Raw genomic sequence first — 25,122 nt, 5'->3', positions numbered from 1 at the left:
AGAATAATATGGTGATAGCCAAGTCTCTGGGCTGTACTGTCAAGCCAGTATGTCAAGTCAGATAGCCAAGTCACTGGGCTATACTGTCAATCCAGTATGTCAAGTCAGATAGCCAAGTCTCTAGGCTATACTGTCAAGCCAGTATGTCAAGTCAGATAGCCAAGTCTCTGGGCTATACCGTCAAGCCAGTATGTCAAGTCAGATAGTCAATTCTGTGGGCTATATACTGTATACTGTCAAGCCAGTATGTCAAGTCAGATAGCCAAGTCACTCGGCTATACTGTCAATCCAGTATGTCAAGTCAGATAGCCAAGTCTCTAGGCTATACTGTCAAGCCAGTATGTCAAGTCAGATAGCCAAGTCTCTGGGCTATACTGTCAAGCCAGTATGTCAAGTCAGATAGTCAATTCTGTGGGCTATATACTGTATACTGTCAAGCCAGTATGTCAAGTCAGATAGCCAAGTCTCTGAGCTATACTGTCAATCCAGTATGTCAAGTCAGATAGCCAAGTCTCTAGGCTATACTGTCAAGCCAGTATGTCAAGTCAGATAGCCAAGTCTCTAGGCTATACTGTCAAGCCAGTATGTCAAGTCAGATAGCCAAGTCTCTAGGCTATACTGTCAATCCAGTATGTCAAGTCAGATAGCCAAGTCACTGGGCTATACTGTCAAGCCAGTATGTCAAGTCAGATAGCCAAGTCACTGGGCTATACTGTCAATCCAGTATGTCAAGTCAGATAGCCAAGTCTCTAGGCTATACTGTCAAGCCAGTATGTCAAGTCAGATAGCCAAGTCTCTGGGCTATACTGTCAAGCCAGTATGTCAAGTCAGATAGCCAAGTCTCTGGGCTATACTGTCAAGTCAGTATGTCAAGTCAGATAGCCAAGTCTGTGGGCTATACTGTCAAGCCAATATGTCAAGTCAGATAGCAAAGTATGTGGGCTATACTGTCAAGCCAGTATGTCAAGTCAGATAGCCAAGTCTGTGGGCTATACTGTCAAGCCAGTATGTCAAGTCAGATAGCAAAGTATGTGGGCTATACTGTCAAGACAGTATGTCAAGTCAGATAGCCAAGTCACTGGGCTATACTGTCAATCCAGTATGTCAAGTCAGATAGCCAAGTCTCTGGGTTATACTGTCAAGCCAGTATGTCTAGTTAGATAGCCAAGTCTCTAGGCTATACTGTCAAGCCAGTATGTCTAGTTAGATAGCCAAGTCTCTGGGCTATACTGTCAAGCCAGTATGTCTAGTTAGATAGCCAAGTCTCTAGGCTATACTGTCAAGCCAGTAGTATGTCAACTCAGATAGCCTGAACATTCTGTATAATGTAATGAGTAATGATGTGAACCATGGTTATCTTTCAGTCAAGATGATTTATTACTTGACAGAATTTTCAACAGCTGAAAGAAGGAAATTAGTGAGAAATAATATTTTCAAACTTAATGTACTTTAAGCATTTCTTTTTGTTCAGGAAAAGTCCACAAGGAATTCATCTTAATCCAATAGTTCTTGGCTATGATATCAAAGTTGTCGCTGCACCAGCCATTGTGTGTGATAAACCCACTCCTGATGTAAGCCATACAGAGGTAAGTGATATCGAAGTTGTTACTGCACCATCCATTGCTTGGTGCAGTATTCACTATTCAAACCCATCTCAGGTGATAAAATGCTTCTTTCTCAGACCCATTTCAAATATAATCCCAAACGTTAGACTTGTTTCTAATTTACCATTCCAAAATTAACCATATGTTACTGTCCTATGACCATTCTAATTTTTTATCTAATTTGGTTTATTTATCTGAATGTTCAGACTGTTACAGTGTGTGGCCATTCCTTGGAAGTCAACCTCACCAGTGACATGGAAGTCTTCTTGAGTACAGAACAATTCCACCTTGCCCAGTCTGTCTTTGAAACAAACATCAACACCTTACTGAAATCAAGAAATACACCACAGACCTCTAAGAGTGGTGGAGAGAAGAGTGAGAAAACATCACTTAGATCGGAGGATGGGAGATCATCACAGATGGAAGACAGCGGTGTTGGAAGTGAATGCTCCACGGTGTTCAAAATCCCTATCAGTAGCAGTCGAAAAGAGAAAAAGCAGTTGTTCCCACCGATGGCAACGTTACATGAAAGACCTCGGTTAGGAAAACAAGTTCCGTTTACCCCATTTGATGTTCTTCTGACTGCAGGCAAGTTGTCAGTCATGTTGTACTCAGTGGATGAGCAACAATTCATACACATGTCAGGTGACAAGAAATCGACGCCTAGTGTGGAAAACAAAGACAGTGAAACACAGAAAGATAGCAGACCATCTGATCTGAAAATACACACCTCACAGACAACAAAAGTGCAGTCTCCAAAAACAAAGTCACCAAGAAATGGCAGTGAGAAGAAACAGAAGGCAAGAGAGAGTCCCAAGAATCTGGATTTACCAGGAAGGGTTATCAAGCCTTTCTTGTATTTGATGTTTTCTCAACCACATACTATTGTTTCCATGGAAATGCATCAACAACGGGTGGAGATGTCATGTTATGATTTCAACGTAAAGGGAGTGTCTGTTAATTATGAAAACAGAGGTAAGTGCATATATCTAATTAGCTGATTAATCCCATGTAGGAATAGTTGTCATAATCTTTCTGTGGATATGGGTTTGGAGACCGTGGTTCTAAGGGCCTGACTTTAGGAATATCTATGACTCCTAAGTGCTTATTCCTTTGTGTAAAACATCTCATGAATATTCAGTGTTCAACCATGAATATATTATTCCTGCTGACTCCCATGATGCAATGGCTCACAATAAAGATAAAGGCACATGGTCAACTAACTTGTATTCTTTGAAATCTGAAGTAATTGTAGGTGATGTAAAATCATAAAATGACTCTCCAGAACCCATACTTTATGAAAATGCCTTTACTTCCTGGCATGGCATTTCGCTTTAATTCTCAAGTGTTAATTTGATTGGTTTTCAACACGATATTTTAGAAATATTTATTTTTCAATGTTTGATTTATTGTAGATGGTGCTAAGATACTGCCTGAAGTGTCTGATTTTGGTATTGATTGGTTGGAAACATGCCACGGTGAACCAGATCCTAAGACAGGGATTCTACCAACATTGTACACATTCTGTCTTCAAGATTTCATCTTTAAACCAGGTACGATCACCTTTCCTGATTTTATGCAACTTGTCTGTGGTAAGATACAAACATTCGTGCCACACTATCAGCCAGCAACCTGATAGGACTGCACAAGATGATGTATCTTACAGTCAATATGCAACCTTTCTCATGACAAATTCACTGTTGTTTATATGCCAGTATAGTACTCCAAAATGCTGGCCATAGTTACAGACTCTCAAAGATACTATTGTAGTTTGGCCTATGACAGAAGCCCATGAGGTGCGACTGCTAGTGTGGAGTATTCTTGGTATTGTGTGTTTGTTGTATCCTATGTTCACATAGCTTGTGAAAATGCAACAGAAAACACTGCATGCATAAGGACTAGTGCAAATGCTCTCGGCCCCCGACACTTCAACTCATGCAACATGGGGTTATGTTATTATATTCTTATCAAAAACAACATACTCCTTTGCATATGGGTATACAATAATGTTTTTCAGTATTGTACAAGTGCAGTGCACATACCGATAGTATGCTCTCATACCAATGCAAGTAACCTCTGATCCAGAATAATGATACATATTAATAAATGAAAATCTACTTTTAAGTTACTTTCGTGAAGTAGCCATGTCAACAGCATAAATTATTTGACAAGATCGTGACAATCATTAAAAAATTCCTAGGTGCAAATATGCTGTGGTTACCATTATCTATAAGAAAATTCAGTTTGTTTATTTGCTTATTTTCATGTGACCAGTGTGTATTCTTTTGTCCTGTATTTATGTTTATTTTAACTGAAGAGTTTTCTGATCCTAATTTGTGATTTCCTACACTATGTTGATTTGATTTGATATTTCTAAATTGTGTTATTGTTTCTTCACTCTCATAGCGGATGTTAGTTTAAGCATTGGCCGTCCACTGAAATTTAACTTGAGCATCACAAAAATGGAACAAATCATGGATTTTGTGAAGAAGTTATCCCCACCAAAGTCAACTCAAATCAATGGAAAACTATCACCAATGCGTGAAACACCAACGAAAGGAGAATCTAAATTTGATAACGAAGAACAACTCGATGAAGCAACTCCTAAGAGAGCGCCCCCACAGTCAAGGTCCAGAGAGTCATCTGAATCTACTCCCCCACAGTCAGGTCTTTCCAATTCAGCTGGAGTCCACGAGACTTTTCCCCTCATTATTCCAATGCCTAGCGCAGATGGAGTATCTGGAGCACCATCTGGGAATAGTATTCCGGGAAAGAAATCTAAAAGCCAGGAAGCAGAAGATTCTCTAAGTTTGGTAGAAATGGTGCTGACTCAGCTAGATAAAGTATCATTTCAGATGTGTGAGTTTGTAGTCGTCATGGCAACAGTTCCTGATCTACTTCTGCCACATGTGACTTTTTCTCTCGGTAGTGTGGCAGGAGAGATGGTGGTAAAGACAAGACCAAGTGGTGAGTGTTACGTACCAACTAAATCACTTTGTTTTTTAACCTGATTGACGGTGTGTGTGTTTTTTTTAAATGTACCTTAGTCTGTTTAACTGAAATAAAATGACTATTTCTGTGTACTTTTTCTTTTCCTGACTTTAATTTACTGTAGGTGTGATTCAAGAGGTGTATGCTGGAGTTCACCTCCAAGAAGCTATGCTAAAAACATCCCTACAGAGTAAGACGAGACCTCTAATTGGGCCAATCAACATGACAATGAATCTGAATGCTGATTGGTGCAGCCACAGTGGTAGTCACCAGTTTCCAGGGTTACCACAGCTTGGTGTCAATGTCAACACAGGTCTAGTACAGATCCATTTTGGTCAAGGTCATGTGAACTGTTTGGATTTGATGATGGCACATGTTAGAGACTATATAAAGAATACCAAAGAAGAGTCAAAGGTATGGGCCTTTCCAAAATTTGCCACGTGGTGGCGCTCTACTTCCTGTCTGTGTATACCTTGGGGGTATACATCGTATATGCTACTCGGTTAATCAACGAGCGCTGCTGCTTTCCTCGATCTCTGAACAATACGGAAAACATCCCTGATTTACACTTCTATAAAATAAACTAAGGGGTAAAGCTCTTAAGAAACGCCCCAATTTGAGTGAGGGCGCTGTATTCTCAATTTCCTGTTTTGCAGTCTGGAATGGCCTATTGTGTTTTGTTTGCAAATGGATTGATGTAATTTATCATACATATCAAAAAAGTTGGGGAAATCCCTACTTTGCAATCAACTGTTCTCAAAATGTCAGAAGAGAAATGTTATATTATAGAAGGCATACACAGGTTTATATGTAGGTATTTTCACTTGAGTGAAAAAGTTTGAACTGTTTGTGTGTTATACCTTACACAAGCCCAGTAGAATGCCTTTGAATAAGATTGTACCCTGGTTGTTATGACAACACGTCAATGTCATACATTGATTCTACAGTGCCAGTATTGACCTTACAATGTTTTTTTTATTTGCCTTTGTCATGTTTCAGAAGAAAGAAGTAATTGTTAGATCACCAGTGGAGTCGGAGTCTGAAGAGTCAGTTGTTGAAATGAAAGCAGAGGATGAAATTATTACAAGTACTGATGATCTTAGAGTTGGTACATTTCAATACATCAATGATAAAGGTAAAAACAGTCATTAGTATATACATTTGCATGTCATTAGCATATATACATTTGCATGTAATTAGCATAACATCAGAAACAATACAAGTACATGTACAGGTGAACTTAGAGTTGGAATGGTTTAATATATCAATAATACAGGTAAGAATTTAGTTTCTTAATTTACATATGATTAGCATATCATATATGCATATCATTAGCATACTAATTAATTACAAGTCATTAGCATTGCACATTGAAAACTTGCAAGTAGCAACGACCTTAGAGTGGGGTTGTTTCAACATCAGTAATACACGTAAGAAATAGTTTCTTAATTTACATGTGATTAGCATAATTTACATGTCATTAGCATATCCCAATATTAGCATAATAGTAGTCACTTGTATATACTTACCACAAGAACAAGTATCTTGAAGACAGTGATTTTAACAATGATACAGGTTGAAAACTAGTTTATACATAATTTCATATCATTAGCATATTCAATGAATTTAAGTAAATTCTATATATAGCTCAAGATTTGTTTGCCTGAGAGAGATTAATTAAACAATTCTATGATATGTGGTATATTTCATCAGATGGGTTAAATCTCCAACCTCAACCCAATGAGATAGTGTTCTGTGGTGGTAGAAGTACTGCATGTCATGGTACAATGACATGGTGTTACAATGAACCTAGAGTACTAACATTTGTAGCTGTCAACCCAGTACCATTCACTACAAGTGTAGGATCTGACGTCAGACATCATGAGGAAAACAAGAAGGTAAATATGGAATACTAAGTCACAATCAGTGTCGTTTTAATTGAGTTGTGATGTTGGCACAGATGATGGCACAATAGTGGTTTCCTCGACTGTTTAGTTTTCGTATAATTTAATCGAATCGGTTTTGTATCATACGTCATACCAAGTTATGAGTTATGCCCGTAGCAAGTGGTGGTGTACCTTCAAGTGTTTTTTTTTTTTTTTACAACAGTCTTTTTGAGAGTATTTTAAACTGTTGTCTTCTGTTTACACTAGTTGTTTTATTGTACACCTTTTGAATGTTGTTGTCCCCATAAATCATTTTATTAATATTTTAATGTATCATTTTGTGGTTTCCCTAACAATATGATCTGTAATTGTAACATTGTCGCAATTCAGTCAGTAGGCTACAATGTAAATTATAAATAAACAATTAAATAATAAATAATAAATACTAAATATTAACAGTGTGTCAATTTAAAAACTGTGTAATAAGATACCAACCTCATTGATGGAATTTGAATACTAGATTCCATGTAACTTGGAATACTGGGACAACTTGAAGAAGGACTTCATTGTGTACAGACAATTGTACGTATCAGAGAGTTTCTCCTACCAAGTTGATATACCAGATGTTAAAGAGGTTTCTTCAGCCAATCAGATCGTCGCATCCCAGGTGTGGAGAGTAGTATTGAATGCTGGGAAAACACGTCAAGAGGATAATGGGTAAGAAACTTGTAAGATTAAAAAATTGCCAACTTTACTGCACTGTGAGACATTTAACGAAACAGCAATAAACCTATTGAATACCAAACCAATGTGTTCAATACCATTATGTGTTCAATAACATGGCAGGTTTAAAGTAGTTTAGCCATACAAGACTTGAATCATGGCCATACTGACCAAAAAAGGAACTTTTAAAGGTAAATTGCACCTTGGAGACTAATTTCCTTGAAACAAAAATCTGAAAAATTCTTATTGGGGGAATTAGCGCCCTCAGGGTTTGACTGGGGATGGCCTTCTTCCCTATTTTTTTCCAATAGTCCTTCACTGTCAGCCATTACTGTTTTGCTGTCAGTAGCACATTTGCTCATCAATTTCAGAGCCTAGTTAATTTTTTCAAAAAGTTGTTGTTATCATTTTAGATTTCTCTAAAACTTCATCATTGATTGTAACATTTGTTATTAGAAACCCTGGCAACGATGACGAAGTTGGTGAAGATGATGATGATGATGAATTCAGTGATTCATTATCTAGTCAGGAACCCCCTATCTCACCCATGGCGTTGGCAGCCTGTATGAGAGTTGATTCATGTTTTGCTGCTAAGTTTGTTCCAGCTTTGTCAGCATCTATCAACGTTAGTTTGATTCAAGTCAAATTAAGTAATCATTTACAGTATACTGGACAAGGTGAGTTCATTTAATGTAGTGTGTGTGTGTGTGTGTGTGTGTGTGTGTGTGTGTGTGTGTGTGTGTGTGTGTGTGTGTGTGTGTAGATGGTGAGGGGGGGGTGTTGTTGTTGTTGGTGGTGGTGATGGGAGGTGATGGTGAGGGGTAACATTGATGATGACAATGGGGTGGAGGCAAAGACGATGGTGACATCATGATGATGATGATGATGATGATGATGATGATGATGATGATGATGATTGTAACGAAGATGATAATGACAACAACAACAACAACAACAACAATGATGGTGACAACAATGATGACAAATAATTTAGAGTATTTTGCAAAATTTGTGAGTTATAACTTTACTTATAAATTGTATAAACTTCACCTGTCTGACAAGAATGTTCTCATCTTCAAAAATAGCAAAACTTCATTTGTGTATCTTAAGACATGGTTGAAGAGAATCTCTCATGAAATTAACATTCTGAAATTATGTTGCAGCACAACCCAAGAAATTGTTTCCATTTGAATTTGATGGTACCAGCCCAACAGATCAAGAATTCATGAACTGGACATTGGAAGGGACGTCAGGATACTTAAATTGCTGGCAAGGTGCTAACAATAGAACTCATGTACAGGTAAAATTACCACTTCATTGAATCCATTAGTTGCTACTTGCAAAGCCAAACAACTTTTCAGTGCAAGGTTTGGAAGGTATGCTGTGTTAGGGCGCCCTCTCACATCAGCCAATTCTATTGGAAGAGCAAACTTTTGAGAGTGACATCTTTTATTAGGTTGCTAGTTTAATATTATAATTTCTTGAAAATTGTGAAATACATTTAGGGGTATGGCTGGCTGCAGTGTTCTCCCAAATAAATTACAAGGTTACCACCCCTTGAACAAAGTTACAAGGGTGCCACCCCATAACAGAGTAACAAGCCTGCCACCCCATAATTAAAGTAACCATGGTGTCACCCTTGACAAAGTAACAAGGGTGACACCCCTCCCCTCCCCCACCCTGAACAAGGTAACAGGGGTGTCAAGCCTTCGTTATCTCTTTGCTCTGCCTGTACACAGTAATTCAAACAACCCAGCCCAAGAATTCTAATACATGGTTGCATCTGTGGTGGATTACTGATGATAAATTGGACACTAAGTCAGATATTACCTAAGTATCTAAGTTTTGTTGATATCACTTGTTTGACAGATATTACTTATCTAAGTTTTTTCTTGATGTTACTTGATTGAATTTGGCTCTTATCAAATATGGCAGATCATTGAAACGTAACGGGTTGTAATTTCAACTGTATGTGATTCGTTAATTTTTTCAGATGTCAAGTTCTGTACAATGTGAAATACTGGAGTACAGAAATCTAACAATGCAGCCATTGGTGGAATTTTTTGACCTCGTTGGTTCTGTTAACATCAAAGAAAACAAGATAGAGACTTGTCTACAGTTTGATCCAGTCTTTGTGAGAATTGCACAAAGTACAGTTCATACCCTGAATACAACATTGCAGTCATGGACCAACGTAAGTATGTCTGTTATTGTAAGTACAGTTCACACCCTGAATACAACATTACAGTCATGGACCAACGTAAGTATGTCTGTTATTGTAAATACTGTCTGTGATATTTCTGTTGTACTGTTTGAATGTTTTCTATAGCTCTGTTGGACAACTGTTTTTCAGGGTGGTAAAATATACTTACTTTGGAACAGTAAATTTGAAACAAATGTGATGTTTTGATCCATCTAGTATGGACCTAGTATTAGACAAATTGAAACGTCGCATTCGTTTCCAATTTACCATTCCAAAGTAAGTATATTTTACTGTCCAATTAATTCTTGGAATTATGAATAATGCATCTTCAACTGTTTTTCACAGCTAAATTGTTAATACTTATCCAAACTGGGTCCTTTGATAAATAACACTGAAAAAAAGAAAGTTAAAATCTGGTCCATGCCCTATTAAACCAGCATGGACGTATCTCTGACTGTATCTATGAAAGACTTAAGTCCCTTTGTTGTATTCACATTTCAGAATAGGAAAACAGATAAGGAAGAGTTGTTGTTGAATTACTACGTGATTTGTAATGACACCCAGGAGACTTTACGACTTGGTCAAGTGGCAACTGATGAAGCTATTGTGTTGGAGAGTAGAAAGATGCATGGATACAGCTGGAGAACACACAAATCAAAGCAGGTTTGTTAGACTATAAAACTATATCAAGAGTCAACTTGACAATGTTTTCCCATAAACCCTTGCAGGAAATCTCCAGAATGGCTGAACATAAGTCAAGTGCAGTAGGACTTTTTTATAAGATTTCAAAGTTACATAAGTTGTGAGATGCTGTTGTACAAACAAAAATCATCATAATAGTATGTGAAGAACTTATGATATACATGGAAAAGAACTTCATGCTTTTCGGTAAATCACGTTTATTGAAAACAATGAAAGAAAAACTATTTCACTTGGCTAAGAATTCCATGTATGATGCTGACAAACACTCAGAGAAGACATTTGTCATTGTATGCCGTATCACTTGTGTGAATTCTGGCACTTGACGTTTGTACCCCCAAACAGTGCCCCTAGTGGCCAAATAGTGCAATCCTTTTGTTTTCAATAACTGAACTGTGGTGTTCTGCCATGCAAACTTTGATACTTACTTCCATTTTTTTTCAGTATTTTATCAATATAAAATAATGTCTTTTTCCGTTTAGCAACTACATGTATGTATTGAAGGATGGGGTAACTGGAAATGGTCTGATGCATTCAGTATTGACGAAGTAGGAACCACAGTACATACACTACAACACAAAGGGAAGAATGCTACACTGTTTGTTAAAGTCAAAAACTTATCAGCATTGCAGAAACAGGTATGTTTAATTTTGATGGAGCTTGAGATGATGGTGGTGTGTTTGCTGTTGTTGTTGGTGGTGGTCATGTTGTTGTTGATGATGATGATGGTGGTGGTGGTGGTGGTGGTGGTGGTGGTGGTGGTGGTGGTGGTGATGGTGGTGGTGGTGGTGGTGGTGGTGGTGGTGGTGGTGGTGGTGGTGGTGGTGGTGGTGGTGGTGATGATGATGATGATGATGATGATGATGATGATGATGATGATGATGATGAAACTGACAATGAGGATAAAGACTATGGGGATGAGGAGGAGAATTTAGAGGATGATTATAACAAAATGATGATAATGACAATCATGATGATGGCAATGATGGAGGGGGGGGGGGGGGGGGGTAATATAAATAATATCACTAAGCCCTGTTCACACTTGAACCAAATGTTTAAACAAGACAATTTGAAATCTCTGTAAAAGATAATATGTCTTGAATCCAGCTTTAAAATATTGTCAATCTGTTGAATGTTTATGATTGTGCAACTCCCATACTTTGTATATTGTACATGGCAATACAGAACTGTCTTAGTTGAGATACAAGCACAGAGTCTAAGATATGTGAACATGATATGGCCTATCACAATAATAGAACTGATGATATCAGAGAGTTTTTCGTCTTAGCATAAAAACAAACAATCTTCTCCCTCATCTCTACAGATCACTATCAGTGGGCAGCAGTATTTTGCCAGTAGACTGACCAAAGACATTGAGGTACAGCTAGTCAAAGTGGCCAACCTAGGCTTGAAAACCATGCAGAACAAACAAACGCTTCACCTGCCTGCCAAAAGGACACTCCCATCATGCATTGGCGATGGTGATGCCATCACTGGTGTCAGAGTGAGGCTGTCTGATGTGAGCTGTGATTGGTCAGAACAGTTTGCCATCAGTGGAGAAATGAGAAGAACAAACACCATGATCAAGGTAGGTTGTTTCCATGGTTACAATCTTGTGCATACTTCAGGATACCTGAATATTCACTTTTGTTTTAGTGAAAGCTTTAAAGTTAATATAAAATGCATCGTTTTCAGTCACTTTCACCTATCAGTACAGAGTTGGCATCAAAACTTAGGTGGAAGTGACATACTTGTCTAGCTAGACAACTCCCATGAAAACATATTTTAATAGCAATTGTTGCACACTGTGAACCAGTTCAAATTATCTGAATATAATTATTTCCAGATCCCCTGTACAGGAGGCAAACATATTTACATTTGGTGTCAAATATATGAAGAGAAGCATACATTTACAGAGCAAAGACTGGTAAGTTTTCTACGATGTCATCAGATTAAAGTAACAATGGTAGTATATGTCTGTATATATCTGTGTATTTGTATGTCTGTGTGCATGTCTTTCTTTCTGTCTGTCTTTCAATCCAGCCCTTACTGTATGTCTATGTCTCTGTATTTTGGTATCTCTCCATACATCAGTCTATCTCTTTATGTCTGTATATCTGTATGTCTGTATATATCTGTGTCTATATATGTCTGTGTCTGTGTATATGTATGTCTGTATATCTCTGTCTGTATATGTCTGTGTGTCTGTGTATATGTATGTCTATATCTGTGTCTGTATATGCAAGTGACCTAGCTAAGGGGCCTTTGTCACTACTCATCTAGCAAGTTATCATGACAACCCTTAGGCACGAGTATTTAAATATTGGAGAATAACATACTTATAACAGTGCCTGTAATATCAAAGAAAATCCGGGAAAGTTGAAGCTCAATTTTGAACATGTTGACTTATATTTCGAACACAGCAGATTCCAGTGATGTAGACACACGTTGTCTTGACATAAATGCACACTGCCATGATGTAGAACAACCAGACTATATATTCCATATTTTTTGTTCAACTTGGTTTGTGCATGATATACTAGATTACTCTGTCAGCTATTTACATTATTATATTATTTTCTGGTTTTCAGATTGTGTTTAGTCCTCTCTTTGTGGTCAGAAGTCATCTTCCTAGACCAGTGGTAATGAATGTTGAAACCACAAAAACTAAATCAATTCGACATTTTAGTGTCATAGAACAGGGACAGAATATAACACTCTATGACATTGAACCTGAAATGTGGCATTACGTGACCTTTCAACTCAGGTAAGTTGCATGACTAATGCTCAGACTCAAATATGACCTTTCAACTCAAGTGGAATACATGACCTCAACACAGATTAGATATATAACTTCCAGGATAATCAATCATGGCATTCAGCCTAGCAATGTTCTCAGTCATTGTCAGTGCTTGATGGAAGTATTGTATATATCACCAGATGTTGATTTTCTGACTTCTTGAACAATACCTTTCATGTTTTCAGTAACTACATTTATTATTTGTTTTATTCCAGTGCTGAGGCTGCGTTATCACACCCACCAGTATCTATATCAACCAAACAGATTGGTGACTTACAGAAAGAGGATCAGAGGGACACAGACATTGAATCACTGTGTTATGATTGGCAGTCTGATTTGACAGATTACTGGCCTTATAATGATATAGATTATAATGAAAGGTAAGCACAACACAAAAACTGGTATGGAACCCTGACTGGTTGAACTAATGATAGCCTTTACCTGCTAACCTTTCACAAAAACACTGGTACGGAGCTCTGGCTCCTGACTGGTTGAAGTAAAGATAGACTTTACCTACTAACCATTCACAAAAACACTGGTATGGAACCCTTACTGGTTGAACCGAAGGTAGATTTAACCAACTTTACTCCTTTAGCATAGCATCCCAGCTGTTTCTAACATTTGTTTCATTTTCAAACTTTTATCTATTTCAGTGATTTGAAAAGTCTAAAAGTTGAAGGGCATAAAGTAAAGACCCCTACTACACCTGATTTACCATCACAACTACCAAACATTGACTTAAAAGTAGATTTATCTCAATACTGGTCAGTGTTAAACACAGTACTGATAGACATCAAACCATCTTATCTATTAGTCAATGATACATCATTAGATCTACAAATCCTAGAAGAAGATGAACTGCCGCTAGTAATTCATCCAGGCAGTGTTATCACTCCTCAGAATTTCAAGGTGGGTGAAATGTACTTAGAATCTTAGAATGAAATTTGTTGGTTTGCCTGGATCTAACTTATACTGATTTAGGGAGGTATGCATTGGAACTGTGAGTGAAAGTATTTTCATGGGGATTTTATTTTAGTGAAAAAACTTGAATGTACACCAGCAAAATAGTGCATTAAATATCAAGGTTAAGTTACAGTTGTTGAATGACCTCGCAAATTTCACCAACTACTAAACTATAGCAGTGCGTAAAGTAATACAGAATAGTAAAAAAAAAAAATATGTTGTCACTAAATTTACGATGTTTATCCTTTGTGATGATTTTCTTATCATGTCTGTACACAGAGTGCTATTTCCTTGAGTATCCACGGTTACAAGTCTGAAGCTATAGAACTGATGAAAGAAGCACCCCCAGCCAGTAGAAGATATGCGCTACTGAACAAACCTGAAGGTGTGTTACCTTTGGATGGTTTCACACATACCAGTATTGTGTGTGGCGACAAAGAACAGAAGGTGAGTATTAACGAACAGACAAATGAAGACAGGAAAATGTATGTCAAGGGATCTCCCCAGCCTTGAAAGGGTGCTTGTCAGTTGTATGTACAAATATTAATATTCATCAGGTGAATCATCGTAAAATATAAAAATAGGTGGTTACCGTTAAGTGCATTATTAACAAATGTGACATGGCATCTTATGATTACATTATCTCTGTACTGGGGAGAAGCCTGCAATGTTGAATATCGCCCTCATGTGGTCAAAAAGTTGTAAAACAGTATCGTACAGTGTTTAGGGTATATAAATGATGCCGTTATAAAAAGTGCCGCCATGAGTGGCGGTATTGTACAGAACTAAGCTATATAAATGGTGCTGTTTAGATGAATTGATAAAAACAATATTGTAATCTTATCATTCTTGGGAAGAATGTAAGAAAGGATTACTAAGTTTTATGACATAATACTGTTATGAAAATATAATCAAATGGAAAATATAACAATAAACTTTTTTATGTTATTTGTTCAGCAGGTTTGTTATTTGACCATTGCATCAACTGTGAAGCAAGGTATCAGAGTGGTGACAATCAAACACAGATATCTGTTGATTAACAAGAGTAAAGAAGACTTAGACATGAGAACAGTGGAACTTACCTATCCAAACATTAAGGTAGGTATAAGTATATGGGGGTGTAAAATTTGTAGATGATACAGTCTGTGAAATCACCAGCATTACAAGTCGTTATTTTATTACATACGTACCAGAGACTAACTTGCACTGGTGTGTGTACACATACTAGTGGTATTTGCACTGCAGTGCAATTCTGAAAACAGGATTGTGTACTTGCATGTAAATGATATGCAAATGAGGATGCGATCATTTGTTCTACATGGAAGTGCGGGATCACACAGTGTAATTTTTACAAAAATTTGTTATTTTAGCAGCTTTAAATAAAAATTGAAACGTCATTTATAAATACTGACGTATTATTTTCTTTATTTATTCAGATAAACAGGGGTGATCTAAACCCAAATATCAAGAACATTCCTGCATGCCAATCATCCACCAGTCCAACTGTTCAACCAATCGAATTTTGGGACCTGCCAAGTACAAGCCAATTCTGCCCAATCAAGAAACCTGTGCAATATATATCATTTACATATGCAAATGAAGAGAAGAGTGAGCCAGCAAATCAGATTACAAGAAAATGGACTCAGTTTGTTTCTTTGAATCCAAAGGAGCCTAGGCAGTCTGTTGCCATGCCATCAAGGCAGCCACCCATCCAATCAGGAGAAAGAGAAGACCCCCTAGCTATTGCAGTAACCTATAGTTTGTATCATGGAGTGTGTTACATCACAGTGGACAGAGACAATTCTCCCAGAGTTATGATTCATAATAATTGTCCCTTCCCGTTGCATTATGGACAAGGATTGAGTGCGGAAAACAAGGATGGTAAGATTTTCCGTCATGATTTCCCTTTCAGTAAATCTGACATGACTTTCATTTTCAGGAACTGAACCTTTTTTGATGTGATCATGATAAATAGTGCCACCTTTGGTAGAGTTAACAAGACTCACAGTTTGTTGTCAAAAGCTCTCAACTTATCAATTTATGTTGTGTGAATTGGTTAGATTTCTAGATTTTACCTAATGCTAGAAGGTCAAAATAAAATAAGGTGGATTTATTCTCATATAATATGTAGATTTTGGAATGTCTGTCATGTCAGTTGATGAAAAAATTAGATTATACTTGGTCAATTTTTTTTTTTTAATTTGTGTGAAGAATAAATCCATCAGATTCATAAAAGTAGTTATTTTAAAATGATTGAAATTCAGAACACTGGTAACAAAAAAAAAAACTGTCAATGAAGCCACTTGATTTGAGAGAGTCAGATTAAATGTTCAAATTCTAAAACATTCAACAACAAAAATTACTGTTTAAAACAGTAATTCCATGAATGAAATTAATGCTGAAATTGACAGCACTCACCTGCATACATATTCCAGTTGAAAATACTTATCTTAGGAGTGAAGAATAGATCTTTTAAATTCTAATCAGTATTTCTAGTATTCATCAGAATCACCCCTCCCCTATCACTACAAATGACACAATCCTATTGTATCCCTTACTGGATCAGTCCATTTGTCAGTGAAATAGGTGTGATCAGTTTAGTTTTACATAGTTTTACTTAAATTGATATTGAAAATCAAAATTTTAGTTAGTGAAATTTTGTGTTAGAATAACAGCATAATTTATGTTATTTTCCCAGACACAGATACGGTTACAGTGGTAGAGGAACAAGACAGGTTGTCTGCAATACCAGTTGTTGAAGCCGACAGTTCAGTGTATTATGAATTCCCAAGTCTTCGTCAACAGTTTCCAGAGCTGACAAAACAACCTGGATCTATTCCCAACCTGCACATCAGTATGGCAAGGAGTACAGACACTCTGTATGTTGAGATGAAGATGGAAGGATCTATGCATCAGATTCAGTGGACTGACGGAATCGATATCGGATCATCCGGAAATCAAAAGTCTGAGATTATGGTGCTACCCCATGGTGGGTATACTTTGGTTAACTGTCAGACTGTCGGTACGTGCACACATGTTTTCATAGAGCTGCTGACAATGGAAGGACACACTGGTGCAAAGAAACCTAGTATGTTGAAAGATGTACATAAAGAAGGCTCTGATGGTGAGACGAGTTTGTTGGTGCCCGAGTGCAGTGTCCTTGCATCACAAGTGTGTATCATATTAGCTGATGAATTGCATAGTCCGTTCCAAAATATAGAGGTACTCAGACTTTCCCTTGATAATCTTCACCTTGCGTACTTCCCCCACACTAAACCTGACCACCCAAACACCACGCAGCAGTGTGTTCAGTTATCAGTTGGAAGCCTTCAAGTAGACAACCAGCTATTTCTGGGTGGTAACTATGACTTCCCGGTAATTTTAGTGGCACAAGATAAAGCCATGAGTTTCAGAGGTAGTGAAGATTACTTCTTCATGTTGCTGCCAAGTGAGAAGCTAGCTGAGAAGAGTTACAAGACGAGTCTGTTTGCAGCTCGACTTGTCTTTGAGATGGATAACTACCGACAAGCATCCTGCCTACATGAAGTCTCTGTGTCTTCAAAACCTCTCACTATCTACATGGAAGACCATTTGATCTACCAAATGCTCAAAGTGATTGACAGCTTCAGGATATCACATGACCCAAAGCACCCAATCAAATCCAGATTCTCGCCATCACATGATCAGTATCAGCCAATGACATGGGAGGACATGCCCCAAGTGGTGAAATCACTCTCAACTGCCATGATGTCACCGATAGCTGTCAATCATTTTCATATCCAGCCAATCACAGTGCTAGCCAGTGTTCACGCCTCTTTGAAGCTGTATTTGGCATCAGATCACACACCACTCTCATTTGGGCAGTTTTCACATGGTCCAGTGTTCACCACAACAAGACAGTTGGTGCAATCTCTAACGATGCACTATGCATCTGGTGCTCTCTTCAAAGCAGGTAAATAGACACGCTATCTACTAAATGTCTTGTTCCTTATGTGTTACATGCACCTCAGAAATAACAAATCTCAACATTTTCTGTTTCTTTGTTCAAGGAGAAAAAACCACTCCCAGTGTAAAGGTTTTTAAAATGAATATCCCAATATGTGGAGATTAAGCCATGTTAGATCTAATATGGCTGCCAAGTACTGAGCTATGAACTACCAAACAAACAAACAATTATACATATCAGAACACAATCCAAATCATCCTGGATAACAGCCAGCCTGAACCAGCCTATGAATAAATACATGTTTTAAAAAAAAGACATAAAATGTACAGTTGTGCTACTATGCCATTGGTGCTGTTTTTTTATACTGATGTATATATAAATTTGTGTACATTTTATTTAATCAGGTTGGGTACTGGGATCATTGGAAATTCTAGGTAATCCAGCTGGACTGGTGAGAAGTATTGGCAGTGGAGTGGCTGATTTATTCCGATTACCGTATGAAGGTCTTATTAGAGGTCCTAGTGCCTTTATGACTGGTGTAACAGGGGGTGCCTCATCCCTAGTTAAACACGTCTCTACAGGTCAGATATTTATTTATGTTAATGTGGGTTCTGTGATAGTCCCAACCACCACTCATAAAGTTTTATTCACAAAAAAAAAATGTTCCTACCTGCTATTTTTTTTTAAACGAGTAACACTGAAGTAAAGCACTTTCTGTATGTGCCAGAATCATTGATAGCATTCATATCAAATGTAAAAGTATACTGTTTCATTTGGTTTATTTACAAGCCTTGCATGTGGCCTTTCTAATGCGGTCAATTAGCAAATGGAACAGTATACTTTTACACTAGATATGGATGTTATTAATGATCGTGGTACATACAGAAAACACTTTACTTTGGTGTTAGGGGTTGTAAAACCTTACATCTGATCAAAGTCATATCGTTTTTGTGTTTTTTCTTCATACCTGTCAGTATTGACAAGCATTCAAAGATGCAACCTGCATAGTATGATTTAGCTCTCAAATTATGCAAATACAATGCATGAACAATTATTTTGTCATGACTTTAATATTCTACATTCTCAAATTTTGATTTTCATACAAGATAGTCTGTTTGTGTATATGTCACACATTGAATTCTATTGGTGGCCCTAAAACATGGATTGTCAATTTTATGTTGACTCTGCCATCTTTCTGTGCCCTTAACATGAATATCATATCTTCACACTAGGTACCCTGACCTCCATTACTAACTTTGCTAGCAGTATGGCCAGGAACATGGATAGACTGTCCTTGGATAATGATCATTTGCTGAGACAGGAAGAACACAGACGACAAATCCCGGAAAGAGTCAGTGAAGGATTTAAACAAGGATTGAGTGGATTTGGGATTAGTTTGCTGGGTAAGTCACACCTTGTGCTAATGCCCCATATTCTAGTCATCAGAAAGAGAAAAGATTGTGTAGTTTGACCACTAGGGGTGACACAAAAACACTTTAGTTGGGTGTTAAGAGTTGTAAATGAACCAGAAAATTTTGTAACTTTTCAAACCATCCTTTGTTTTACTCAGGTGCTGTTGCTGGTGTTGTAGACCAACCAATCAAAAGTTGGACCAAGTCATCCACACCTTCTACCACAACACAGAAAGCTACAGGTGTTATTTCAGGTGTGGGTAGGGGTTTAGTTGGAGTTGTCACTAAGCCACTAGGGGGCGCTGCTGAATTTGTGTCTCAAACTGGACAAGGTGAGCAGTGGAATTGATGTTATGATACTTCAGCGCTGTGATTGGCCTATTCTAAACATGTGACCTTATTGACATGTGAGCCCAGTAAGGGTCAAATGTGACTTGATGTTTGTCTGAATGGTCACATGTTCTTGAGAGGGGGGTCAATCTGTCAAAGTCTGAAGTGCGCAGTCAAAAATTTCAGGTAACCAATATAATGTGTTTGGAATAAAATTAATTTTGATACAACCTTTTACCAACACAAATGAATTCTGAATTGAAAAGTGTTTTTTTTTTTTATTTGTATCAACAGGTATACTCCATGGTGCTGGTCTTACAGAGATACCTAAACCAAGATTTGCTCCCTGTACTGAACAGGTAGCCATGGCAGCTAATGGCCATGTAAAATATGTCTGGTATGTTCTATATATCATGTGACTGTCATGGTCACCCACTTGTTCTTTTTGATATACTAAACTCAATATTCTTTGCTTTACTGTATAATTCATGTAGGCATGGTTATAGTATGGAGTTTAAAAGGTATTAGGTTTTGTTTGTGATGTTGATATCTGAAAGTGAGTTCACCTATGTACATATGTTTTGATCTTACCACAAAAGTATAGGTAAACTCACTATACATCAAAGCAGTTCAAATGTTGCATCTAAGCAGTTCAAATGTTGCATCTATGCAGTTCAAATGCTGCATCAAATCAGTTCTTCAAATGCTGCATCAAATCAGTTCTTCAAATGCTGCATCTAAGCAGTTCAAATGCTGCATCAAATCAGTTCAAATGCTGCATCAAATCAGTTCAAATGCTGCATCAAAGCAGTTCAAATGCTGCATCTAAGCAGTTCAAATGCTGCATCTAAGCAGTTCAAATGGTGCGTCTAAGCAGTTCAAATACTGCATCAAAGCAGTTCAAATGCTGTGTCAAAGCAGTTCAAATGCTGTGTCAAAGCATTTCAAATGCAGCATCTTTGTCTCAATTTAGCATATCAGGTTGATTACCAAGTGTCAGGTCACCATTTTTACATTTGAAATTCAATATTTTTGTAGTTTTTTTGTCATTTTCTTCGTATGTATTGTACAAATATGTGGTACAGTTTTTGTCATCAATAACTGTACTATCTAAAAATCATCAATAATGATATCAAAATCATCAATAATTCTTCCATTTTTTTATCATCCTTTGATCACAGGAAGATGCTACACTCCCTACCTAATGCAACCATACTAATGTACCTTGAGAACACTCAGGTGACATACCATGGTTTACATCACAGTGGATGTCTTTTACTGACTCCTGAAGTCTTGTTTGTTGTCAGTACAAGTGAAGACACACAACAACAAGCCTTCCCTGTGTCAGAGGTCACGTGTCACGGAAAGAACAGTGATAGTGGTGTGCTGTGTATTACGTTGAATCAACCAATCACACCCTCCACTGCAGGGGTAAGATTTTATACATTGATTTTACAGTAACTGTAAACCTAGATTTTTTTGATACTGGAAAATTTTTATGAATTTAGTGCCATCAGCTAGTTCTTAGAGACTAATTTTTACTAATTACAAGACTAGTAGATTGTGTTCATGTACTAGAAGACATTTTAGTCACTATTTCTGTTTGCGTAGTTGTTTTTCAGCAAATTAAATAAAATAAATGAGTGAAAATTTCAAGTTTTACAGTATTTTTAGGTTGGTTGATTTCTACCAGTCAATAAAAAGTGTCCGGCCGAATTTTATAGGCTTTTCATAGTTGAAAGGTTAAAGTTCACCCAGGGTCAAAGTTGTAATTTGTCATTTAGTCCACTACCAAGTGTGAGTACATGTAAAGGGTGTAAGGCTAAAAGTAAAAAATAATAGTTAGTTCTGGAAAATACAGTATAACTGTGATCATTTTGAATTTCAGAAACAAGTAAATGCAAATATTATTTTTTTTATCAGAAAAAAGAAACTTCTAATCGTGTGGCAGACTTTGTGGATGCAACATCTGGTCACGCAGCACCTAATGAAGAGAAAGGTGGATCAGACATCCAGAGCTCAGACACCACATCAGAACCATGTAGCCATGGTAACCATGTTGCTATGACAACCTACAAGTATCTTATCGATCCACGGTTACGGGACTCATTTATAGCACTGTTCAACCAAGCTAAGAGACGACTAGAAGGAAAGGGATTCCGTTCTAATGACACGGAAAAAGTTTCCGGTAGTCCGTTCCAATCCTGGTTTAATAAGGCAAAGGAAGAGCTGGAGGATGAGACTTCCATGTGAGATATCGGAATAGATGTAAACATATTCCAGGAAGTGATTGGGAAATATTTTAGGGATAGATAGGGTCAATATTAAAGATTTATTCCAGGAATAGATGCTTAAATATTTTGGGAAGAGGTGGGGAATATTCCATGAATAGTGTGGAAATATTTCAGGAAGAGCTGTGGAAATATTCCAGGATCAGTGTGGAAATATTAATGGAATAAATGAGAAATATTTCAGGAAGAGGTGGGAAATATTTTGGGATTAGCTTGAGAAAGCAGTCCCTGGAAGGGGGGGGGGGGGAGCTATTGGGAAGTGTTCCAGTTGTAGTATGTAGAGGGGGACAGTTAGATAATACAATATTTCGGAAAATTGGGAATGGAAAATATGAAATATGCATGGCAAACTCATGGTTAAAATTACACTAGTAAAATTCCAGTATTTTTCATAAGATTATGTTTTTACAGATGTTCTATTATTTATTATGCAAATTAATTTATAAGTCTTCCTTATCAAGTTGGTAACACCTTTGGTGAAGTCATACTGAATATGCAAATTACACTCTGCTTAGGTTATTTGTTAACTCATTTCCCCTCAAAAAATTATGTGTATTTCGGTCACATATTTGGTTTCAATGATATCAGTGTAAAAATATTGTATACGAACTTGCAAATTAAGTGCTTTTATTTATGATGAATGAATGTGTTTGATTGGTTGACAGTGTATGTAAATCTGTAAACCAATCATAGAGCATGTTTCAAGTAGAGAATTGTCTCACATTGCTGCATCAGGTCAGAAAACAAACTTGCTGGTGTCTTATTTCTGTTTCAGCCAATCAAATTTCACCTTTCTTTCTGAACATTTGTGACAGTCAAAGAGCGTCTTCAATTTGTTCATATTCAGGCAATTAAAACTTGGCTTTCATTATTGACAACAAGAGAAAGTCTTTGATTTGCGCCTGTTTTCAGCCAATCAAATCTAGATTTTCTCTCTGACCTTATGTGACAAAACAGAGAGTTCCTGCCATATTGCTGTTTCTGCCAATCAACTTTGGGCTTTCAATTGTGTTTTCCATGTTGTACATATCAGTAGTGTGAATTGACTGTAGACATTACAAGCTTTATATACATACATGTGTATGTGTGTTCCAAAAATGTACAAACAATCGTGAAAATTAATGCTAACCGTAAGGAATTATATGTACTTTGAAATTGTTAATAAATGTTTTAATATACATGTATAATTTTTACACAACAGTTAGGAGTTAAATAGACTGTGAGATATGTTGTGTCACTCTGCCCTCACCGGCCTCTTCTCTCCTGAAAGGGGTTGCCGATGTGTGAGGGCGCCCTAGCATGTCGTACCTTACAGACTATGGGTTAAATAATCTCAGTTACCCAGTCTCTTACCCCCAGCAGAGAGTCTGGGTAACCAAGACTAGGTGTTAAATAGTCTCAATTACCCAGCCTCTTACCCCCAGCAGAGAGGCTGGGTAACCAAGACTATGGGTTAAATAGTCTCAGTTACCCAGCCTCTTACCCCCAGCAGAGAGGCTGGGTAACCAAGACTAGGGGTTAAATAGTCTCAGTTACCCGTCCTCTTACCCCCAGCAGAGAGGCTGGGTAACCAAGACGAGGGGTTAAAAAACACAAGGTAATTTACATTTCATTGTTCTTCGTTACCTGCAATTTCTTTGAAAAAAAGGTGTCTGCTTTATTTTTCATACTTTTTGCTAAATTCTCACATATATGTGAAGAATCGGTGTTTAAATTATCCAGCGATGTGATTTTTTTTTTCCAAAGTAAATTCACTGAATGATGTCTATCTCAATAACACTGTAATCTTCTACTTGTAACTAAGGGTGTCCATACTTCAGTCTGTGTTTTTCATCATAACACCTTAAAAAAGATGGGTTAGTTCAAAATAAAGAAAAAGATTAACTAAATACTAAAAAGAAGAATGTGTGTCTATATGTGTCATACTTTCATTTTATCATACTTTAACAATATGAATAACTTAAAAATAACAGTCAGAAGAAAACGTTGAGCCATGTGTTCTAAAAAATTTCCCAAGAAACGAGCTACCATGCACTCACAGTTTAGGAGCCTGATAGGCCTGAACCTCGCAATGAATATCGCTGTCTAAAGAGATCCAATATTCTCGCCCCCACTTTGGGTCAAGCTGCTCCAATAGAGCACTCCTAGTGGCCAAATTGTATAATCTTTTGTTTTTTGTCTGATAACTGGACTATGGCAAATATTAGTAGAATACTAGCTACAAAGTTGGAATAATGAAATCTATCAATTCTTTATAGATCCTAATCTTCCAAATATGGAAATATTTTGTTTTAGTATTTATGCAATCTTTCATGTATTATTTTCAAGGATTAAGTTTTCATGAAACAGAATCAAGCTGTCATATTTAGATATTATTATTATTATTATTATATTATCACCAGAGGATACATGTAATAGGAATTTATGGTACAAAGTAATTTGGGAAGGATTTTATGTTTCCAATTAACAGCTCAACTAATTAATAATTCCGGCTTCCTGGCATGTCAGATTATGCCGGAATCAGTTGAAGCGAATCTTCCACGTTTACCCTAATCTGAGTACAATCAAATTTGAGTTTGTATTGTGAAGTAATTCAGTTCTTACCTATTTTATGATTGTTTACACATGGACATCAAGACTGTACACAGTAACATCATGAAATCCTAACACCGGACACATTTATACATTGTTGACAAACAAAATTTCAATTCTTACCTATTTGCAATTGTTTACACATGGCCATCAATTCAATGTACTCCATACCATTATAAAATACTCCTGCACCATTGCATTGCCGGCATTGCCATACTAGTAAAATTTTGATGTATTTTTGGAACGGACAATAATTAATGAATAATAGCAAATAAAGAACGTTTCTTGGATTTTATGTTTAATGGATGTATTTCACAAATATATCATACAGCTAAAATAGGGAGAGTTCACCAGAAGACTGTACATGGCATATACATTGATACAGCTAAAACAGGGAGAGTTCACCAGAAGACTGTACATGACATATACATTAATACAGCTAAAACAGGGAGAGTTCACCAGAAGACTGTACATAACATATACATTACTACAGCTAAAACAGGGAGAATTCACCAGAAGACTGTACATAACATATACATTAATACAGCTAAAACAGGGAGAGTTCACCAGAAGACTGTACAGGGCATATACATTAATACAGCTAAAACAGGGAGAGTTCACCAGAAGACTGTACAGGGCATATACATTAATACAGCTAAAACAGGGAGAGTTCACCAGAAGA

General features: G+C 37.1%; 1 protein-coding gene across 1 annotated transcript in view; it reads left to right on the top strand.

Moving 5' to 3' along the window:
• The window catches only part of LOC144444242 (intermembrane lipid transfer protein VPS13B-like), a 42,112-nt gene extending 18,416 nt beyond the window's left edge, over nt 1–23,696 (top strand). Inside the window, exons 20-47 of the mRNA XM_078133656.1 lie at nt 1,472–1,586; nt 1,811–2,579; nt 3,020–3,157; nt 4,011–4,571; nt 4,720–5,009; nt 5,595–5,730; nt 6,309–6,493; nt 7,002–7,198; nt 7,661–7,881; nt 8,368–8,504; nt 9,198–9,398; nt 9,909–10,070; nt 10,589–10,744; nt 11,431–11,694; nt 11,953–12,033; nt 12,698–12,873; nt 13,122–13,286; nt 13,560–13,815; nt 14,149–14,316; nt 14,827–14,967; nt 15,306–15,750; nt 16,568–17,821; nt 18,220–18,396; nt 19,048–19,218; nt 19,386–19,559; nt 19,852–19,954; nt 20,739–20,988; nt 21,481–23,696. Coding sequence (XP_077989782.1) covers nt 1,472–1,586; nt 1,811–2,579; nt 3,020–3,157; nt 4,011–4,571; nt 4,720–5,009; nt 5,595–5,730; nt 6,309–6,493; nt 7,002–7,198; nt 7,661–7,881; nt 8,368–8,504; nt 9,198–9,398; nt 9,909–10,070; nt 10,589–10,744; nt 11,431–11,694; nt 11,953–12,033; nt 12,698–12,873; nt 13,122–13,286; nt 13,560–13,815; nt 14,149–14,316; nt 14,827–14,967; nt 15,306–15,750; nt 16,568–17,821; nt 18,220–18,396; nt 19,048–19,218; nt 19,386–19,559; nt 19,852–19,954; nt 20,739–20,988; nt 21,481–21,810 — 7,423 coding nt within the window. The 3' untranslated portion in view covers nt 21,811–23,696. The remainder of the gene's footprint in view (nt 1–1,471; nt 1,587–1,810; nt 2,580–3,019; nt 3,158–4,010; nt 4,572–4,719; nt 5,010–5,594; nt 5,731–6,308; nt 6,494–7,001; nt 7,199–7,660; nt 7,882–8,367; nt 8,505–9,197; nt 9,399–9,908; nt 10,071–10,588; nt 10,745–11,430; nt 11,695–11,952; nt 12,034–12,697; nt 12,874–13,121; nt 13,287–13,559; nt 13,816–14,148; nt 14,317–14,826; nt 14,968–15,305; nt 15,751–16,567; nt 17,822–18,219; nt 18,397–19,047; nt 19,219–19,385; nt 19,560–19,851; nt 19,955–20,738; nt 20,989–21,480) is intronic.
• The last annotated feature ends 1,426 nt before the right edge of the window (nt 23,697–25,122 follow it).

Source organism: Glandiceps talaboti, chromosome 13 (assembly GCF_964340395.1).
Source record: "Glandiceps talaboti chromosome 13, keGlaTala1.1, whole genome shotgun sequence".
In the NCBI taxonomy this organism is placed as follows: domain Eukaryota; kingdom Metazoa; phylum Hemichordata; class Enteropneusta; family Spengelidae; genus Glandiceps; species Glandiceps talaboti.
Note: the sequence above shows the minus strand (reverse complement) of the source record. Positions and strands in the feature narration are given on the sequence as shown.